The sequence below is a fragment of the Poecile atricapillus genome, chromosome Z (assembly GCF_030490865.1).
Source record: "Poecile atricapillus isolate bPoeAtr1 chromosome Z, bPoeAtr1.hap1, whole genome shotgun sequence".
In the NCBI taxonomy this organism is placed as follows: Eukaryota; Metazoa; Chordata; class Aves; order Passeriformes; family Paridae; genus Poecile; species Poecile atricapillus.
This window is the reverse complement of record NC_081289.1, coordinates 88,175,449-88,197,802: the sequence shown is the minus strand read 5'-3', so window position 1 is coordinate 88,197,802 and position 22,354 is coordinate 88,175,449. Positions and strand designations below refer to the sequence as shown.

At 36.2% G+C, this 22,354-nt stretch overlaps 1 protein-coding gene across 2 annotated transcripts in view; it reads right to left on the bottom strand.

The window, feature by feature from the left end:
• Window positions 1–22,354, bottom strand: part of HSD17B4 (hydroxysteroid 17-beta dehydrogenase 4) — a 59,194-nt gene that overhangs the window by 22,706 nt on the left and 14,134 nt on the right. For both annotated transcript variants that reach the window (XM_058825944.1, XM_058825945.1), the window contains exons 9-17: window positions 21,034–21,125; window positions 20,415–20,439; window positions 18,679–18,807; window positions 12,892–12,998; window positions 11,984–12,217; window positions 11,512–11,563; window positions 10,152–10,223; window positions 8,582–8,685; window positions 5,871–5,936 (exon numbers count right to left, since the gene is read on the bottom strand). In XM_058825944.1, coding sequence (XP_058681927.1) covers window positions 5,871–5,936; window positions 8,582–8,685; window positions 10,152–10,223; window positions 11,512–11,563; window positions 11,984–12,217; window positions 12,892–12,998; window positions 18,679–18,807; window positions 20,415–20,439; window positions 21,034–21,125 — 881 coding nt within the window. The remainder of the gene's footprint in view (window positions 1–5,870; window positions 5,937–8,581; window positions 8,686–10,151; window positions 10,224–11,511; window positions 11,564–11,983; window positions 12,218–12,891; window positions 12,999–18,678; window positions 18,808–20,414; window positions 20,440–21,033; window positions 21,126–22,354) is intronic.

Sequence of the window (22,354 nt, the reverse complement as noted above, 5' to 3'; positions counted from 1 at the left end):
ACAAATATTTACATATGATTAGGAATAAAACACATATGAAGACTGTAGAATAAAAGATGACTTTCCACAGGTAATGATTCACATTCCAACTACACAGAAGCTTGGAAGGGTCTTACCACGCCCTCCGCAGACATAAAGCCTCATAATAAGAGACCTACTGGCAACAGGCAAAAAACATTTCACAGCAGAGTTTAGCTTATTAATTCATTAAGCATTCATTAAATCCTTTCCATGCCCCTCTTTCATTCCAAGAATTCTTCTTAGTAAGTTTTACTGTAAAGTCCACCCTTTTACAACAAACTAGATTTCTGCATAATTGTCTTCACAATTGTTTCCAGTTACATTAGGAACTGTAATTTTAACCAAATTTGACACAATGAAAAACTCAACTCGGGTAGCTGCAGCATGAGCAGGACGGCAGGACTGAGAATGACTCAGGAAGGGAAGGTGACTCCTGCAGTCTTAATCACAGGATGCTGATAGCACTATTTCAAACAGGACAGGGACCAATTATTTTCTCCTCTTTCAAAGAAAATAAAAAGTGTATGTTTGGAAAAAAACCACCCTAACCACTAAAAACCATCAATTTCTTCACATCCTGCCAATCAATGCTTGATTTATACCTGGAACAGAAGGCTTTACATAGTTTTTTAGATCAGTCTACATATGATTTATTGAATCTTTCTCAAATCTCTGAATGAATAAAGAAGCATATTCACTTATACAGTGTGTGTATATATGTCTCTTTTATGCTGCTAACAGTATCACATCCAGAAAAATCACCATCTGATGCTGTATGCCATTCGTTTAAACATTCTCTGTACAATTACAATGCCTCAAACATTTATAAACATCCTTGCTTTATAGATTAGCAACTACAAGGAGAAAAGGTTGTAACTGTCAGAATTAGAAACAAATTCCAGCTCTCCAAAGGAAAATTTGAAGGCCTAGCTTTTAAAGCACCTCACATTTTTGATGGACAATTTACCAGGTCAGAATACAGCCTCTGTGAATTTCAGTTTCAGCCTGTGATGTGCAGACATCCTCCAGCTGGTCCTACTCCCAAATTGCATCTTCCAAATTCTGCGCCTAATCCTCTCCTAGCAGTCACTGATTAAGGAGCACCCATGTCTGAGTGCTTTGGGATGTCTGGACATGTAGCCCACATACCAAAGTACAGAAAATCCATTGTCAAACAACTGCAGCTCCAACCAGTCTCTAATGGTTATTTAGAGATAATGGTAATTATCTCTAATTATCACGAGATAATTTTCCTCTCATTACTTCCCAGAATGTAACTTCTTGCAACAAATAACATAGGAAAACTGACCTCCTACACTGTCTCATTTCATGCCTACAGCTTTTTCCTTGCAAGTGGAAGGAGTTCCTGAAGAGGAGGAAAACAAACACACCATTCATGACTGCATCACTGAAAACTGTATCATTAAACATTGCACACAAAGCAGATTAAGACTACAAAATCCACAACCTCTACTTGGAATTTTTATCTTTTTAGACAAAAAACACTTAAAACACTATCATAGCTTTCCAAATTAAAGCAATTTAAAAATGACAGGATATTAATAAGCTCCTTCAACCAACCAGTATCAGGCTCAGCTTCATCAGCTCTAAAAAAGAAATTAAAAATTCTTGAAAGCAAAAATGGCCAAACTGTCTTAACCTGGAAGCCTCAGAGTAGAAGTACCATGTGCTTGAGAACTCCAAGCTGCATGGGAAAATCAGGAACCTACATGGAATAGTTCACATGACACTGCATTGCAGAGTCTTGAAGAGTTCATGGTCACATATACAGAGGTTCAAATGCACTACAGGTTGAGACACCATGTTTTTCAAAACCTGTGTAAATGTTCCTTTTAAGTTTTTTGTCATGTCTATTTCTCCATATCAATATAAGTAACATTAAGTAGAATTCAGTGTGGAAGAATGCTTTAGAGAAATATCTGACACTGTTGCAAGTAAACAGAATTTTTCTACTGGCAAATATTTTGTAAAATTACTAGATGTTCTATTGAGATGAGCTGACATTAACAAAAACTTGGAAGTCTTGCAAACTCCACATATTACAGCTTTAGTTTTGCCACATTGCAAACAAAACTGGTAGCTTTCAGAAAAAGGTGAAAGAAAACAGAACAGTAAAATTGAACGGACTTGGTGAAAAATTTCATTCTGTGCACTACTGTTATGCTGTTTATTCATTGTCACTACACTGTGTATTCTGAACATTATTTCTGATATTTGAAGACAGAGGAAAGTTTTATTGGAAGGAAACTTGTAGAGTATCAGAACGCTGTGAGTTTTTCCATAAGCAAACAAACAAAAAAAAAAAAAACATAGAAAGTCCACGGCAAATTCAAGATTTCATTTGTTTCCTTCCTCAAATACAACTTGTAGTAGTTAAGGTATTATCCACTTTAAATAAGCACTGCAGCTTACCTTATGTGCTACCAGAAAATGAGTTCCCAAGAAATCAACACATTTAGGAAGAGAGAGAAAGCTATATGCAGACAAAATTCTCCAGAGATACAGGTCATTCTCTGCCTGTTATTTTTCATTGCATTAGCAACCATTCAGCAAAATCAGTTTGATTGATTAATTTAAGCCCCTAGTTTGAAAACTGTCAGGACAAAAGCTCTGTAACTACATTAAACATTCCCTATAGGGTTGAAATTGAATGATTCATTCCTTGCTAATGGCTAATAGTCAAACACCCCCTAGACGTCTTGATCTTCTGTCAGAAAGTCTATTTATTCAAAAGATTTATAGCAGTGTGTCTAGTAAAGTGAAGTTCATGTTACAGAGAGAGAACAATCTAGAAAAATACTACCCCACACGCACATATCTCTACAGGGCAAGATGGAAAAACTGTCATCTAGTTCTTTGCAGAAGAATTCATGAATACAGAAAAAATACTTTATGTCCTTCTTCAGCAAGATGCAAATTAAAGCTTAAAAGGCTTTTAGAAGATCAGATAACTCTAATTTTTTCTTGGCCACTTTTACATTTAAGCAGCTTACATCATGGTACTGCAACTCATTCATAAGCAGTAGCTGGAATTTAAAGAACTTCTCAGAAATGGGTACAGATCTGAGAGGGATAAACATATATTATACCTCCTGCTATAAGTCTTTGATACCACTGACCAAAAGGATTACTTTGTTCTCAACAGTCACATAGCACAAAGATTTTTCAAGGAACTGTAGGTTGCTGAAACCTCTCTTCTGCTGATGGGTAGAAACAGTTATTTAACCCTCCATTCCTAGTGTCCTCCTCACTAAGCAGCACTTCATCTGGTCTGCAATATTCTTCCTCTTGGAAAAAAAACAGCGCAGCAGAGTTAGAACTGAATAAAATTTCAAGGTAACCAGTCATTATCTTCAGTGAAAGACAGAAGTGTAAATATTTCTAAAATATGCATGGAAGTCTATTTATCAGATGGTTTCCTACATGATCATGATATGAAAAGGGGAAAAATGCTAATTATGAAGAGCCGTTTAGCCATGTAATTATGGTAACACAAAAACTGAGTGTCACAACTATCAATAGACATTAGTACAGTTTAAGTTAAATCAAAGGCCATCTATAAACTGACTCTTCCAGTCTGTCTTATATTCTGTACCAATTCAATAGTTGAATGGCAACAGTCATTTCTGCCATTTTTCATCTAAACACTAAGACATTCAGAAATTTTGAAGCAATTTGTGTGCCAGCTTCCATTTTTTAAGGAAGATTTTGGGCAGTTACGTGTCATTCGACAGACACATAAATGTAAAATCTTGTTAAATGTAAAATATTTTCCCAAGCTGTCCTTCCCATGAAAGTCTATATCGCACATAAAGTTCCTGAGTGCTACACATTCCCCCCTCGTATCATCATCACTGAAACACAGATGCTACTGAAAAATTTAGTACAGAAGCCTTCTTGTGATTATCAGAGTCCAATGGCTGTGGCTTCTCTAACTTCTAACTAGAGGATAATTCTCTTTAAATATTTACCTGTCAGGGTAGATCTTAAAAAAAAGCAAGTCAAGTGGCTACTCTCTGATATTTTTTACTTCCAAGAATCAATTTTGCAATAGAAAGTTTCCCAACTTTTGCATTATAGTGTCATTACTACATTAGTACAGTAATATTACTACTACTGTAAAATCTAATGAACTTTGAGCATTTTACACACAATAACAATTCTGGAGATAAGGGTTTAAGGCTCAGAAACTGGAATTACCATATGAAAAAGGCAATCATAAATACCATGTAAAAATTCATGAGTCTAGAAGCAATTCCAATATAATCATGCAGTGGAGAATCTTGCCAAGATTCAAAATAAATACTTTTAAACAGTGGACTTTTAGAGGTGCTGTATCTCATCTAATAAAGGGTCAGCTGCTAGAAAGCACCTTCCACTACATTTAGTCACCTGCCAGGGGAAAAGTACTCCCTCACCATTCCCTGATCCTTGCTCACTTCACCAATTCTCAAGGAAGCCTATTGAGAAGAATTAGACGCCTGTACCTCCTAGACCAATGCTGTAAATTTTAGGAGGCAGCCAGAGTATCAGTGACATAAACAAAAATGCTGATCTTGGCGCTCTTTCCCAGTTGAAGTGGGTAGGGCTAACTTGGACTTCAAGCACAAGAATCAGCTGGATGATACGTAATTACTCCATATATAATCAGAGAGAGTCAAAGTAGACATTGTAATTTCCACAGTTCAACTAATGCCCAACATTTTAACTCCATCTTCAAAAGCTACAGCCACCTGCCGTGACTAAGTTGCTTTTGGAAACACCACTCACAGTGTCCTATTGTTGGTAGCTCCTGACTTTCCTGTCTTGTTTGCCTGACACCTGCATGTGTACCTGGAAAGGAGGTTTTACTTCTTTGCGTAGGTTTCTGCCTGGGGAAAGCAGATGCCCACAAACCAGTGGGAATGTGGACTAATAGAAACTTACCTGGACAGCTGTCTGTCACTACTTCAGGTTTCTCTTCACTCCTCCTACTACACAAATTTAACTTTTTCAAAACTGTGAGCTGCAAGCACTTTTTTTCTTTTGTCACAATGTGATTGGTTGCACCATGTGCTGCAAATTTCAGGTAGCCTGAATCTTTTTCTCAAAAGTAAAACAGAATACAAACATTCACCTCCTTCTTCTATGCAAAATTGGTAATATAAAATTTCATCAGTCTTACGAAAAAAATGTTTTACACAGTACATTGAACACATTGTCTTAAGCTAGAAAAAAATTTAGCTTTATGCATACATACACACACATATGTATGTCACATACAGGTAAAAATATTCTAAAAGAAAGGCCTTATAAAATCAGGCCTTGCTCTGCTGAATTACCAGCTGGCCTGTAAGTTCCCAGAAGAAAGAATCAAAATAATTCATTCACAAGAATTAAAGTCAGTTAACACAACAAACTATTCTGGCAACCTGTAATGGTGATGTCATTCTGTTTGCACCTGTAGTAACAAAAGATCTGTCCCATGAGAATCCACAAAGGAAAAATGTAAACATCTGAGTAAGAGAGAGTCTTAGCACGTACACACAAAAGGCCTTTTAAACACTTAATTAAGTGGCAAGAAAACTACTAGCCAGTTAGAGTTGCACACAAGGTCTGTGAAAACTGCATGAAAATGAGTTATGTGAATAAAGAATGGGCTTCTTCTGCATGAAGAAACTGTATCCTGCCTGCCTTATTGCAACATATATACACACACATAAACATAAGTAATCAAATATAAACACCTGAGATATATCAGAAAATCTGAACTATTAGTTAACGTCATTTAACACTCCTTTCTCCAAACAAAACCAAGATTTCCACACCTACAGAATACAAAGCTTTACCTGATCAGTTGTTGTAACATCAGAAATCACAGCATCAGGAGGTCTCTTGGGTGGAGCTGCTGTTAACTAAAGCAAAAGTAATAGTATTATTAATACTTCAAAGCAAAAATATTTTATTGATATCTAATGCCAGAATATACAAGTTATAGTATAAAAACAAACAATATTTACCAATTTGGAAAGCTTGCTCCTATCCTTTCAACATTTATGGACAAATAGAAAAAGCTATTTAGTCCAGAAAAGGTCTCTTATCAAGGTTTGCCTTACAAAGACAGTGATTCTGAGGCATCAGATCCTGCCTACTGTTACATGATTCACCTGATGAGTTTGATAACATTTCTTCCAAATAATCAAAAAAAGCCAAGCAAGAATTATTCACTCAGAATAAACAACTGTCTCACAGAATATTAAAATGCTTTGAAACACAGAAATGAAAACAAAGCTTGTAAAATAATACTTTTAAAGGCACAATTAGGAACAAAATTATTTACCTCACCTGAGGACTATGTTACATTTTCACCTTTACAAGCTTCCAGCACCTTTTTGTTTTACACTTTTTTTTACACTTTTTATTGCAATTATACAAATAAGATACACTGCTGCATATTAAGCCCCACATTACTGCAAAAAAGCTGTTCCTTGTGCAATCTACAGCTTCATAGTTCAGTTTCAAAGACATAAATCTTATCAACAAACTGACAGAGAACATCCTAGATCATGACAAACATAAAGGATACCATAATGAATTCAAGCTATTAAAGTAGCTGAAATCTCTTTTTCTCCTCTACTCCTTGTGTTTTCAAAACAAACATAAAAGCCGAGAAAGAAACTGGCATAAGCTCTAAAATTAAAGGAAGCAAACAGATTCTCACCTGTAGTAAGTTTACTTGTCTTAATTTTTGTAAGGTCTTTACCAAAGAAAAGAAGTACTGTGTCTATGTAGTTTCATGTCTAATAAAAGCAAAGATTTTTTTATTTTATTTTTGCCCTGTTTATTGACACAGAGCAAGACCACTTCTTGAGTAGAAGACTTGATAACAGCACTCCTCTTGTCTGTTCAAGAACCACAGTGGACTTAAACAATCAGCTTGACAACAAGAACATTACCTAAACATGCTTTCAAAACAAGCATAATTTACTAATCTATTTCCAGCTGGTTTAAAGAAATTCAGCTTGACCTACTGAGCCATTGAAACTAGCCAACATGTGAATAATCAATGAAACTCTTCTACCCACAGGTCAAGAAACCCTCAGCTCAAGAAAAGACATGACTTAGACAACGTGTTGCTCACCAAGACCTCAACTTGGAAATCTATTCCTCTTGACTTGAAATACAATTTCCAAATACAATAAAAGTGTTTAGTGACAAAAAGACACACTGTAACATATGTCTGTTCAGCTTGGCATTTCTCTTTCCACAGAGGGGTATGAAACACTTTTTAATTGGTAAGGTTTGCAAGGAAAATTCACCACTGAAAACCAGCATCTTGAATGTTAATGCCTCTGCTGAAATTGCTGTATTTTTGTGTTGTCTTAATAAGACCATATTTGGGGGATTATTTTTTTTATCATGGGAAGGAGCTGCCTGAAACAGGCATATTTTAAATGTAAAATATTTTAAATTTCATATTTTAAAATGTAAAATAATGTATACAACATTCTCACAATTCACTAAATAGGGTGAAGAAATTGCAGTTGCTTAAAGTGCAATGTTTAAGAAGTGCCAAAGCACTACACTGATGTCATCACTATAGGTTAGCCTTGAAACACAGGGCTTTTTACATGTGCTGCTTATAAAGTCTGATTGCGGAACACTTAAGGCTTCCGTCAAAGACCTCAAAACACTGCAATGATTTCCTGTGAATTTTTTTCTACTACACAGAGGATCTTTGAAGCAAGGAGGCATTTCAGCACCTGATTTGTAAAGTTTATACACAGTAAAACTTCTACATAATGATACAGATTTAAGTAAAAAAAACTTGTAACTTCACATACAAAAACCCCAAAGAACATCACCTGCAGTATTTCACATACATGAAACCTAGGTATTTCAACATAAATGTTCAAAAACACTGAGCTTAATTATCTATTCCACTGTTTATTACTGTAGTGCCTCACGGCTCTAGCTCACAGTAACAGCATGAAGTCACAGCTGAAAAGCCCTCAAACATAACATTGAAGGGAACAACGGCAGGTACCCAAGCATTTTGACATACACACTGTGTCCATGTGACAATGTTTGCTACTTGCTAACTCTCTGAAAACAGAAAAGTTCAGCTCAAAACTATAACATTGCTTCTCTTTTCCTCTTTATGCTTTTCAAGCCTCTTTCACACAAATCCATAGATTTAGAAAGAGCTACACCTAGAGATCTTTTCTAGAACTGCAAGCTGAACCCTAATACTGCTTTCCATTAGGATATTCTACCATTTCAAATATTTCAGTGTAGGAATATCTCATCTGTGTAATGTTTATCAATTCACTTTTCTCCCTAACTCTCAAACAACTGGTTTCCCAAGACCTGAACAGTACCTTTTCACTCAGGCTCTGCAGTGAACAAAAGTATTTAAATTCCATCTGAGTTTGCACAGCTACACTGTTTAAATGCTAGTTTATACTTCCTAGTTTGTATACCAAATATTTTTCTTGCAGTGCTGACAGAAGTCTTTATATATTTGTTTTTTTTTAAATATGGAAATGTGTGGATTTACCTTGGCCTTTTCTGATGTTCGTTTTCCACCAAATCTTCCAGCTCCAACAAAAAACAGGGAGAACTGATTATAACACACTAGGTCCTTTCCACTATAGGTATTCACTGAAAGACAAAGATGAAGGTCATATATTATCTTCAATCTCCTTTTTCATACAACTAGTATATCAAGTTCAGCTGGAAACTTGACAAAGTTCATTTTAACAACTGAGGGGACAGTGGTCACACTTTCACAATGCACTGATGCATTTCCCTAGTAGGGAAGACTAATGATCTGTTTCAAATAATATCATGAACTTTATCTATATGAAGGCATTAAAATTTTAAAAATGAGCTATCCAAATGGTGACAACATTCAGGGTGCTAAAAATATCTGACAACACAGAACTGAAATTAGTTTTATTTCAGCATCTCAGACTGTATTAACAATTTACTTAAATACAGAATTTTACTATGAAATACGAGGTATTTAAAGCTATTGAGAATACTCAGTGTGTAAAGCAGATTATTAACTCATACAAAAAGTGGTACTAGCACCTTGTATGAGAAGAGTTCCAGAGCTTAAGGTCACCTGTTTCTTCTTTTGAACAAGTTAGATTTCTTACACTGAACTGAGCTTGAGCTTCATATTTCAGTTCATATCTATTTCACTCCTTTACACCTCTGACTGGAATTCACAGCACTGTTTTATTAATAATGTTCATTTCCAGTTACAGTAGAAATTTAAAAAACACTGAGACTCTGCTCACAAAAAGAACTTTTGCATGTTGCCAGAATGTTTGGGCTTCATCTTAGCTCAGTATGAAAGCAAAACACAGCTACGAAGAATGGTCAGTAAAAACCTTTTACAATTTTATCTCTCTGACCACTGAAAGAATAAAAGGCTGACAGTGTATAGGATTCACAGGCTACAAACCTACTCTTTCTGTCTGATTTCCCAAAGGACCTTGACATAAGCACACATAATGAGAGTAAGATTCTGAAAATTAAAAGTTATCAACTTCTTGAGAAATTCTCATCCTCTGACTTTGATAGAAGAGGAAGGAAATGGGCTTTGTTTAGAATAAAATAACGTAGACATAAAAAAAGGAATGCAAGACATGCTCTTAAAGATCAATGCTTTGCAGATGGGTTTACACAACATAACGATATGATTAACCTGTGCAAAACCAACCACAAAAGATATGTAAACATGCAGACACACACCTCTTATTGTGGAGTGGAAGAATGTAAACTGGCTGCCTTCAGGCAGGAAAAAGTATTATTGTTGTTAAAAACTTTGATCAGTTTGCAGACTGCATTATTCTCGCTACACAGGAAGAAAGTGTTCTTGCTTCAGCATGCTAACTACCCAAGAACAATTACACTTTGATCAGTTTGCATGGTGTTCTACAGGAAGAGTTTCTATTTCAGTAGGTTAACTGACGAAGAACAATTACACAGCCACATCTCACTGAGATTTAATAACCTAAGTCTTCGTGGAAGGGCTGGCAGTTATTGGTACAGCTAGTAAAAAAGTGAAGCCTAATAAATATAACTGAACCCCCATCAAAAACCATAAACTATTTTACCATCTATTAGCACGACTGCTCCTGATCCTTTGTCCAGAATATCAGCAACAGTTGCAACTGAAGTTAATTCTCCTGCAAGAAAAGAACAAGGACACATTGTAAGGTTTTACTTCAGGAAGAAGCCCATAGATTGCTCTTCACACTTACTTACTAACTTCCTTACCTACCACTATCATCATTGTTGTTATTATTATTATTGTAATTTTTATTATCAACATAATAAGAATTGTAACAGTCACATTAATTACAATCATGACTATAACAACAGTGTCTGGGAATCTTTGCAAATCTTGGTTTGAAGATCTGAGTGTTGCTTTGCTTGGGGTATTTTTCTAACTTTTGGGGCTTTTTAAAAATAGAATTTTATTATAGTTCATGTATTCAGAGCTAAACACATCACTATTTAGACTCAAACACATTGCTATCTTCAAAGATAGCTCCAAGCATTTAAGGATTGTCCTCAGGAGGACTGAGACAACCACAGTCCTAGGGAAGAGAAGCTCATCTCACAGCCTGGGCACAGGAGTCCCTGAAGTTTGTCACAGACATTTAGAGATACCATGTGTTTATAAATCAGCCTACAGAATGCAAAACAAAAACTTTTATGAAGTCCTGGTAATTCATTACTAATCATCAGAGTTCTTCATAGTAAATACAATTTTCAGACATCTCCTTTTTGTTTCAACAAGAAATTCTACCATTTATTTTCAGCTTGCAATTTTATTTTTTTTTGCTACACTCTCAAAAACTTAATTTTTAAAAGCTACTAATGAAGAAATCCAGACACATGCATATCCTGAATTAAAGTAATGAGTCTCAGATGGTATAATCTTGCAAAATTCAGCCATCTCTGAAAAGAATTTGCTACTGCAGTAACTAATACCTTGAGAATTTTGACAGGAGGAAAAGTAATTGTGCTTTAGCCTCCTCCTTAGGATATCTATTTGTTTTTTACATACATGATTTAAATCTTATCCTCTTACAGGCATACAGACATAATCAATGCTGAAGAATCCCTAGGTAAATATCCCAAAAGTTTTAAGATATAACCTTACTGAAATATTTTAACATTCTGGTAATTAGTATCAAATTAGATGAATAATACATAGGTATGGTAGTGTATTTGCTTATTGTATCAAAGATTACACACACTTTATGAAGTATACTGTAGCAAAGCAACACCTTATGTCAAAAAACAGTTTCAGAATTCCTTCAAGAACACAACAGGGTGCCTCTCCCCCACTTCTTGTAAAAAAGATATAGTATTACAGTTTGAAAAAAAGCTTCCCTATTTCCATTTGCAATATGGCTAAAGGAACTGTTCTCATAGTGAAAAACAAATCAGCAACACAGGACTGACCTGAGGTTGGTAGTGGTTTATAAAGCTCCAGATATTGTTCACCATGCAGCATCTATGTAAAGAAAGACAGTGCCGTAACAACAATCAATAGATTGCTTTGTCCCCCAAGTCAATACACAACTATTTTAGAAAGCATTTCAGAGCAAACAAATTATAAAAAAAAATCAAATTTTCTTCTTTTGTTTTTCTAACTTCATCCCCAAAATGTTTTCAAACAAAGTTTTATGTTTTATGGTTTAAAAAATGCGAAGTGAATACAAAGTAAAATCTAATATTGAATTCATCATACATCTCATCATAGGAAGACACATTGTACAAATGAAGTGAATGAATAATTTCATAGGATGTAAGAATACAAACCACTGAACTTTTCTAGAACAAAAGGAACCTAACAATATTACAAAGATGTAACTGAAGTCACTTTTCAGTTATATGATACACAAGCAAAACTAGATAATTTACTCTTCCATACCCTTGTGATATCAAAATTCAGTCCTGGAAGAGAAGGTACACCATCAAACATTGATGTTTGAGCGGGAATTACTCCAAAGCTGGGTAAACAGCAGAATCCTTCACTTCCTTCAAAGAGAAATTTTAGGTGGTCTGGATCCTTAGTTGACATCCCCACACCAAGTGCATATAGAATAGGCTCCAAGTGAGTGTATCTATACACACTGGTACCCAATTCACGGCCAACAACGCTTGCCTGGAAGTAAGAAGTCAGCATAAAATAAAAATCAAAAACAGTATACTGAACTTGCATTCTTTCTGTAATTCTTCTATCAAACCTAATGCTTGAGCATTTCTTTACAGTCATACGTACACAAATTATGAGTAATAAATACACCATAAACTATTGATGTATACACTGCAATACAAGCAACTCAAATGCAAGGCTTTATACCTTGCTTAAGCAATCTACCTCAAGAATAAATGGTGTAACTTTACACAGCTGCACTCTCAGCCCTGCGTAAGATTTTTTCTATAACAAACCACAATTGAAATAATTAGCACCATAATAAGACTGAAACGAGGAAAATTATCTGTAGAGAAGGAACCAGAGCAAAATGGTGATGCCCAGAAATACACAGGCTGCTGCTTTTCTCAATAGTACTCTAATTCAAGAGGCTTAACAGAACTTACAAATACTTAGATTCTGCATTATCCAGTCTATTCAGTCATAACTTTTCCTATCATCAACAGGAAAAATAGAGTGGAATCAGGAGATGTTTTTCGTTCTGCTTCCTTACTTCACATTTTATACCCCACCTTTCTTTTTTGCAGACACCAAGCCAGAGTAGAAGCTGGGTAGCAACACAAGTCTCTCTGCTTAATGTTTTCACCCAGCTTTGAGTGCACCTGGTAAACAGATGTACTTACCATGTCAACAGAAGGAGAAACCACTAATCCAGAGCTTGTTGAATTCATAGAAACATTCCCTTGGGACTCTATCTGACTTAGAGCATCACTCAATACACTTATGGACTCTAGAGAAAGGAATTGAAAAAACTCACTGTCAGATAACTATACATGACACACTCCAGGTACAGACACATAATACACATCAATCAGCAAATGAGACATAGCCTGGTGTTTCTCAGTTCACCTTTAAACACAGTAAATATACATCCGCAAATTGAGCACAGTGCTGTATTTTACAAGCATCCACACAAAAGTAGAGGAAAAGTTATTTCTACAAAGCTTCCATGAGTTCTGCACCTGCCAGTAAACCATGACAGCTATCTCAATGTGTAAAGGAGAAGATAATGAACATTATATGTTTCAATTGTCTGAGAAGCAAATATCTGAAAATTACTACTGATTTTCTTATCATGAAAATTATTTGCAAGACAAGTCACAAGTCTAACCTCCTGACTGTCTCCCTCTTTCCTGAATCAGATAGATAGATAGAAAAGCAAATAAGTCTGAGACTGAACAATGACAAAATTATAAATGAGATGATGCATGGCTGAATTCAGCTACGGCAAAACCAGGCCATCAAGAAAAACTTGTTCCTTGAAGCTTAATAGGACTAAAATCAATATTAAACATTAGAAAGACTCAAACAAAAAGTGATGAGAATCTTGCACAGAAAAATAAAAATGTGTTTAAATCAGGAGTGCAAAATCATTAACTACCTTAACTGAGAGTCCCCTCCACTTCAAAACCCTGTGCCCATACTGACTTGCATTGCTGCTTGCATTAACGCACTGTTGCTCTATCACCCAGCACTACTCTAAACACCCTGCAAGGTAACTGCATGCCCTCTTGCAGAATCCTGTTTTCCTGAACTATCTCTGGCTTACCAGTCTTACTGCCATCATAACATGTTTGTGGCCTGAATCTTGTGAAGAAAAGGAACATCTAAGAAACAATATCTATTTTGTCATATCTTCTGCCAAAGACAAGCTTTCTCTTTGGATACAAGCTCTGTCACAATATGACATGAGGTTATGGCATTAAAATAATGTGAAAATGTGAAAAACAAGATTTGTAATTTATAAGAAACTTTTACAAGGTAACTTTTTTTATCCCTTTGTTCATTCATTAAATGAATAAAAGAAAAGCAATACAGAGCTACTGGGATAAGTCACAGATTGTTTCTACTTTTTCTGCATTAATCAAAGGAAGGTTTCACATTGCTTTAAAATCTTCACAGGAGAATACAGGTTTGACCTCCAAGCAATGAGTTCAAATGAATGTTTCCTCAACTTGGCATGGCCAAAAAACTACTTACATGCAGTAATAGAAACACTTTTAATGGGGAGACGTTAAGATTAACAGCATGTATTTTCAACAAAATAATTTTTCATAATTAAGATCAACAGTAAAAAGGTAACCTGTAAATTAATAATGGTGCAGAATACTACAATCTCCTTTTCAAGAAGTCTTTCCTCCAGAATGTAAGATATGAGTGGACTATAAAATTGGTGAGCTGGCTAGTGCCCGGCTGAACACTAAGGAGATCACAGAGTCATAGAATAGTTTGGGTTGGAAGGGACCCTTAAAGGTCAGCAAGCCCAACTCCCCTGCAATGATCAGATACATATTCAACTAGATCTTCAACTAGATCAAGTAGCTCAGAGCCCCATCATACTTGACCTTGAATGTTTACAGGATGGGGCATTTACTACCTGTCTATGAAAAGCCTGTTCCACCTGTTCCAGTGTTTAACCATCCTCTTTGTAAAAAACTTCATCCTTATAGCTCATCTAAATCAACCCTTAGTTTAAAGCCATTACCTCTCATCCTATTGCAATGGGTCCTGACAAAAGACTACAAAAAGGTGCCACCGAAGCCTTCTCTTCTCCAGAACGAGCAAACCCAATTCTCTCCACCTTTCCTTTTAGAAGAGGAGTTCTTTCATTTTGATCATTCTTGTGACCCTTTAGCCTTGCTCCAGAGCTGGTCTTACTCTTTCCTGTGCTGTAGACTGCAAAGCTGGATGTCATACTCCAAGTGGAGAGGAGAGCTCTGGAGGGCAGAATCACCTTGCACAATCTGCTGGACCTGTTTCTTTTGATGCTCCCCAGGATACAATTGACCTACTGGGCTGCTGGCACACATTGCCAGCTTCTGTCCAACTTTTCATACACCAGTGTCTCCAAGCTCCTCTCCACAGGGATGTTTCTGATGCCTTCATCCTGCATTGATACTGAGGCTTGCCCCAACCTAGGTGCAGCACCTTGCACTTGGCATTGTTGAAGCTCATGAGGTTCCCATGGGCTCACTCCTCAAGCTTGTCCAGGTCCCTCTGGATGACAACCTGTCCCTCAGGTGTGTCACCACACCACTCAGCTTGATGTACCCTCAGCAAGTTTGCAGAGGGTGCACTCAATACCTTATCTATGTCACTGATTAAGCTATTACACATTTCACAATACAGGCCCCTGAGGGACACCATGCATTAGTGATCTCCATGTGAGACACCTCCTCCACTGAACAGTTCATCCATCACATCCATATCTTAGTGATTTAGACAAATGTTATGGGGGGCTGTGTCAAAGGCCTTAGACAAGTTCAGACAGATGATAATCACAGGCCTTCACTTACTCACCACTGGGTTGGTCAGACAGGACTCACACTGCTGAATCTGTACTGGCTGTCTCAAATCACCTCCCTGCTCTCCATGACCTTCCCATGCACAGAATTGAGGCTGACAATGCTAATGTTTGGGATGCTAATTCCCAAACTTTTCTCATTTTTTTTTTAAGACCCAAGAAATATGCAATTGTACCAAAGGGCATAAATTTGGCAGAAACAAACCCAGTAGGAAATTTTTTAATTCACACAGTTTTTTATTATTGGTACAGGGGTATTTTTTTAAGTGCTGTACTACCAGTGAACTCTAAAACCTTGTATGTTCACCTCAGAATGGCCTGCTACTATACAGCAAATCATTAGCAGACAGAAGGAAAAGATTAAGCTGGTGAACAAAGGTTGAAAGTAGCTACAACAAAGGGCATCTCCTACCAAAAGTATTCATTTTCCAATAGGTGACATTGCATATGAACCATATCCCTTAACAGAGGAAACAGCACAAGTGTTTAAACCTTTTTTAAATACATATAAAGAAAGCTGACACTGAAGCTGGAACACTTCTCCTCTTATGCAAATTCTTCATATATACACAAAGTGTGCATACATATATATATATACACAAACCACATAATGTGTTTTACATTAATTTGCTTTATGTCAGACATAAGCTTTTAAGAGACAGAAGTCATACAATGAGAATACTCAAGTTATTTCTAAGTATATTCTAATAGAATAAAAAGCCACAAAAACTTCTAAGAGCCAATTACAGACCTTTAGCTGAAACTGGCTCACATTTTCACCATTGCTTGAGACAGAGTGCCTCACACAAGTGATAGACACAATAAATTCTGCTTCCCTAGATAACAGAACAACACACTAATTTGTGCAATAACTTCTACAGAATGCTGTGTACAGAGATGGCCGTCCTCTGCCCCTACCACAACATAGTCTGATTCCCTTTCCATAACAGGAAGAATTGGACAATGATGCAAGAGCACGTAGTACACTATGAAGGCAAGGAGAAAACATACCAACATGCAGTGCATGGCGCAACTGTGACCTACTGCACCCTGCACCACACACGTAGAAGCTTCTGCATCACACTTAATTTGGTCTTTCTGCTTTATGTACAGAATACAAAGTCAAAGTCAAGCATCTCTTATCAGTATCACTAAAACAAGAAACAAGATTAGCATCTCAGATTACAGGGTTTTCTACTACATTAAAAGCAAATACTTTCTCAAATTGCTTTTTGGAGGTTTTTTCCTACTGCATGTAATGCTTAGTACACAAATGCTGTTCATAACATCATATTACTCAAATTAAGGAAATCTGCAGGAAAAGTTTAAACTTGCAGGTGATATGTATTGTACTTTTTAATTTTTAATGCAAGTTGTTTCCTTTATTTCACAGTCAAATACCTTCAAGCAATAATGTGGAGAATTTGACAGTAGAAGAAACTTCTAATAGAACTAAAAATTCTGTTCAGCTAACAAAAATTTTCTTCCACCCTTAAGCTGATTATCACAAATACACAATACAACAATTAATGCACAAGTTTTTATTCAGTATCTTTAGCTTAATGGCACTGGAAGGAAAAAGCTGTATCTTGACTAAGTTCATTACAAAACAGAAGCTAAGGCATGGAAGATCCATGCCTATGTAACATTTATGATTTCCCAACTGTAGAAACCTGCCATATTATACTGTAAGCACTTTCACTTGAAGTTCAAAACCGTCTTTGGTTTTTTCTCCTCATAGCATCAACTGGCAGATGTGAAATACCATATATAATGCTGAGGCAACTTTAAAAAGAAATCCCCATCTATAACACTTTTCTTCTAGCAACCCATAAAAGTAACATAGTACACGTGGCAGGTCCAAGAACAGATCAGAAGCGATAAAGCTGGAATTATGTTGTTATAAATACCATTCCATTACAGAACAGGGAACATGAATAAACTTGCATAGGTTTGGAAACAGGGTATCTGTAAGCCAAAGATCAGTAAGGTGAACTAGAACTACTGTTTGGATGATTACATTCCCCAATGTGCCAAGATGTGAGGGAAAGGACAAAGTGTGTCCTATTCTGGTTTCGGTACAGGCACCTAAAAACATATCTTTAAGGTTTTTAACAAAATGTCCTAATGGATCTCTGAACCAACAGCTTAGACGTCTACTGCGCAATTAAGTATCTTCGAAATTCAACTGACATTGTACATAAGGATGCCTTGTTCCCTCCTGCCCTGCACTCTTAAATGCTGGCAAGGAACGAGTAAACAAAGCATTGAAAGAGAAAATCATTTTGGTCACCAGCCAAGGGGGTGATATGACCAGAATATAAGGCACAGTAAGAACTTCTTTGCTGTGATATATCCCACAACTTAAACAGAGCTTTTTGGTAGTGAAATGTTCACGAAAAACCAAGATTCCAGGACTGAAAACACAATGTCTCTATTACACTATGCTGTCTGCATGTAGATGCAATCAAATAAAACACTGTCATCTGACTCTAATGCTTACAATGACAACAATGTCACTTCTCTGGAAACTGTGAAGATAAACCATTTCTTAATGCTATAGGTAAGAATACAGCAGTTGCTTTAGAAAGATCTGACCATATTGAAACAGTAAATGATTAATGTTAATACATTTACAAGAAAATTCTCTCTAGTTCTATAGATTTTGAAGCTTTGCTTACCCAAGCTATCCACATACACAGAATCAAAGCATAGTTTGGATTGGAAGAGACCTTTAGAGGTCAGCTAGTCGAACCGTCCAGCAACTCCCAAGCAGGGACATCTTCAAGTGAATCAGTTTGCTGAGTAGTCTGTCTGACCAGACCTTGAATATTTCCAGACATGGGGCATCCACCACCTCTCTGGGCAACTTATGCCAGTGTTTCACCACCCTCACTGTAAAATTCTTCCCTCTTTTATCTAATCCAAATTGATCCTCTTTTAGTTTAAAACCATTACTCCTTGTGCTGTTGCAGCAGCATACATTTATCTCATCTTCCCCGCAGTTCTCAAAGGCCTCCATAAAGTACTGAAAGGCTACAATAAGGTCTCCCAAAACCATTCCCTTCCCCAGGCTGAATGGCCCCAACTTATAAGTCTCCCTTACCTTGGATAGTTCTGGGTTTGCTGGCATTATCAAAGTCACACACTTTCTCCCATTTATCTCTCACTGCTTCAGGCGTCATTGGCTGATTCCTTCCTCTGACAATGGCTCCCAAGGACCGCTCCCAGCGCACTAATGGGAAACATCAGCCAGAGAGTTCCAATAACAATCAAAGAAGTTTTTAATTTCTTTAGACAAGTTTCATCTAGGCCACTACCTTCAAAGATGAGGGAACCATTTTAAGTACTCCAATCTAACTCACCAGTACAACTTCCAGTTGGACTAAAAGTTGGCTCACTGCTTTAACTAGCATTTAGAAAAGGAATAGCACTGGTTTTAAGCTTCACTGAAGTTACAACAACTTATCACTCTCCAGAAATACTAGTCTTAGGCTTCTGTCTACTGAAAAGTTGTAGCTAATATATATTTACAGATTTTTTTCTTCTGACATGATGTTGACTATTAATGCTTAGGAATCTTCTGAAAGCATGGAAAACCACAGAGAAAAAGTAAAAACCATTTGTTAGCTATAAAAGAACCTTAATACCAGTAGCCAGCACCTCTAAATGGTCCCTGAAGTTGTATTTCAATACTGTGACCAGAGAGAAACTGGTAAGACCAATGTGAAATTAGTTCCATAAGGATACAGACTTCCTGGCTTGTAATTCTAATACTTAACAAGTCATGTTGAGTTGGCTGTTAATTAGCAGAAGACAATGAATAAGGCCATAGTAGCACCTCATTAACAACCTGGTTTCATTTCAGTAACTTCAACAATAGCTATTATAATGATGAAACATGATATTTTATCTTGATCAAAGTGCAGATTTTCAGCTGTATTAAAATCTAACTGCTTGTGAAGGACAGCAAGACGTTTTGTGCTGCTGCCTTGCTTCTTTTAATCTGTTTACCACAGTTCCTGGAAACACTATTGCAGTTACACGGAACACTTGCATTAGTTAGAAATGGTTATCAAGTGGGGAAAAAAAAATAAAAGAAAGCAGAATGACTTCCTGAATTAGCAGCCCAACTTCCACCCCACTGATGATTCTCATGTAGGCTGAAAAGTTGTACAGTTTATGAAAACAATGCTCATACTAGGTTCAAAGAATTTAGGAAAAAAGTCAAGACATCTCACACACTGAATATTTTTTCTTCTCCTAAGTCCTCAATATTACCTGCAAGTTTTCCCTACATTAACAATTAAGCTACTTCCTGGAGTCACTAAGGAAAATATGGGTAGCATAGCTACTGCTTATTTAAGAACACTAATTCCCTCAACATGCTTATACACTAGTTTTTTAATAGAAGCTTATGTAAAGGTGGAAAGCAATGAAAAAAGATAAAGTGATAAATTAAAAACATGCCTGTTTATTAGCATGTGATAGATACTTTTATATAATGAAAAATTGAAGTTATCAAGAAAAGGCAGCAACGTATATTTACCACCACAAATTCTACTTCAAATTATGCCCAGGATCCAAGAGCTAAAGTTACTTAGGTAGATTCTCAATTACTGAGAGTTCAAAAGCATAACAATGCACATACCTAAGCTACCAGTTTTTCCACAAGAAGTTCAATTTTTGACTATTACTGAATACAAGCAGCTTTCTCAGAACCCTAGGCTTTTATTCATCTCACATGAGTAAAAAATGTCTTGAGCACACAGGTTAAGTCTAAAGAAACTTTGCACAGCCTTGATGTCAATTCCAAAAACATCAATCCTGCAACATACTTACATTTTCCAATCCACCCAGCTCCCACCTGCCAAGACAAAAAGAACATCATCAGCTTATGACATGTCAAAAAGCAAAGTTTTGGTAGTGTTGGGAAACAAAACTATACTCCAGAACAAACTCAATATATTAAAAATTTCTGAACTACTGCTGGTGGTATTTAACATTTACCGCACCTGAATGTGATCAACATAAAACCCTTTCCATCCAATATATGAGTTAGCAGTTTGACGCCAATACCTACAATGAATATCATAATAAAGCAATTATTCCTTCCTGCAAGCTACATTCTATGTTTGAATGATTTTGAGAACAAAAATGTCTTTTGAATTTTGGTATTTCTTCAACCTTAAAAGAGTACAGTAAGAATTGTAACAATCAAATTGGTAGCATTTTGAGCACAGCCCAGAACTTGACAAGGCTGCTGCTGCCTGAAGTATTTGTCAAATACTGCACAACCAGATCAATATTTCTTCTGTCTATGCTGAGTATGTAGTTCACAAATGGTAATTTAGTTTCAGCAAATAGTTTAAGGCCGGATAAGATAAAGCAAACAACTGATTTTGGGGGAAGGAGCAAAGGGAGGGAAGGAGGGAGAAGAAATGAAACTTAAAATAATTACCTCAAACAGACTGCCATTTTCAGCACAGCTTTCGTGGCATAGCCAAACTACTAAAGGAGCTACATATTCTGGTTTGAAAGCATCGACGAGATCTAGAGCAAATCAGAGGGGGGAATCATGAAATAGAAATACCTTATAGTTTCACCAAATTATTTAATCTAACAGCCTCTTATGAACAGCAGAACTAGAAGAATTTTATCAACAGCGTTGTGTCATGAAAAAGAAGGACAAGATAAATGAAATATTTGAAGATTCAATAAATACTAACATCTCATGAAATACATATATGCTGCCAAATCCCATGACATGGCTTCTCAGCCAGGGAAATGAAACCCTGTTTCACTGTTGGGAACACTGTTATGTGCAGACTGCAAAGCCAGACAACCTTCCTAAATTTCCATCTGACAGGCAGCCTGAAACAAGAACATGACAGCTATACGTAATCCTGACAGAGACGTACCTGATGAATTTTTCTTCTAGTCTGCTAGTCAGCTATATAGATATGACATTACAAAGATAATTGCAGCTGCTGATTGTTTAAGAATTATCTCATTTGGAAGTGCTGATTTTTCCAAATAATATAGAGAATTATCAGCCCTTCCAAATTTACGTATCTATCCTATTTTGGGATTTTCGTGACATCTACCACAATAGAAAGCCATCTGAAAATTGAGACATTGTCATGGAACAGTGTGGTTGTCCAGGCAGCTCTTATCACATATCTATATATCACATATTCTATACACTGTCTGAACAATGACTTTGCTTAATTTCCCTTTTCAGCTTTTAGAATATTATTTCAACAGCAGTAGCTATATAGCTGTTTCTTAGCTAAAGGTCATCAAGCATTTTCAATTATATCCAGATTTTCCCAGATAAAGACCTAGGAAAACTTTCATTAAAAGTACTCCTTTAATAACAAAACTAAAGTAAACAGAAGCTCATATTTAAGAATGAGAATGAGCACAAAAGTAGAAGAAAGCTATTAGAAGAATTCCATTTAATACGGCATGTTGTAAGTGCATAGCAAACCCCTCAGGTTTTTCCAAAGTATTCCACTTTATGCCACACATAATTTAGTCTCAAAATCTGTCCCTATACTATTATCATTAATGCTTGTAATCCACTCTTAAAATAATTTAAAATTATTAAATTAAATTTTAATTTTTTTTTTTAAATTAAAAATTTAAAAAAACCCTCACAACCACACAAAAGACACAATCTGCATTTAAGAGCTCTTAGCAAGAACAAGAATATGTGGGTCAAGTTGAACATACATAACCATGTATAGCAATGTACAGCAGTGAGAAAGCATAGGTGT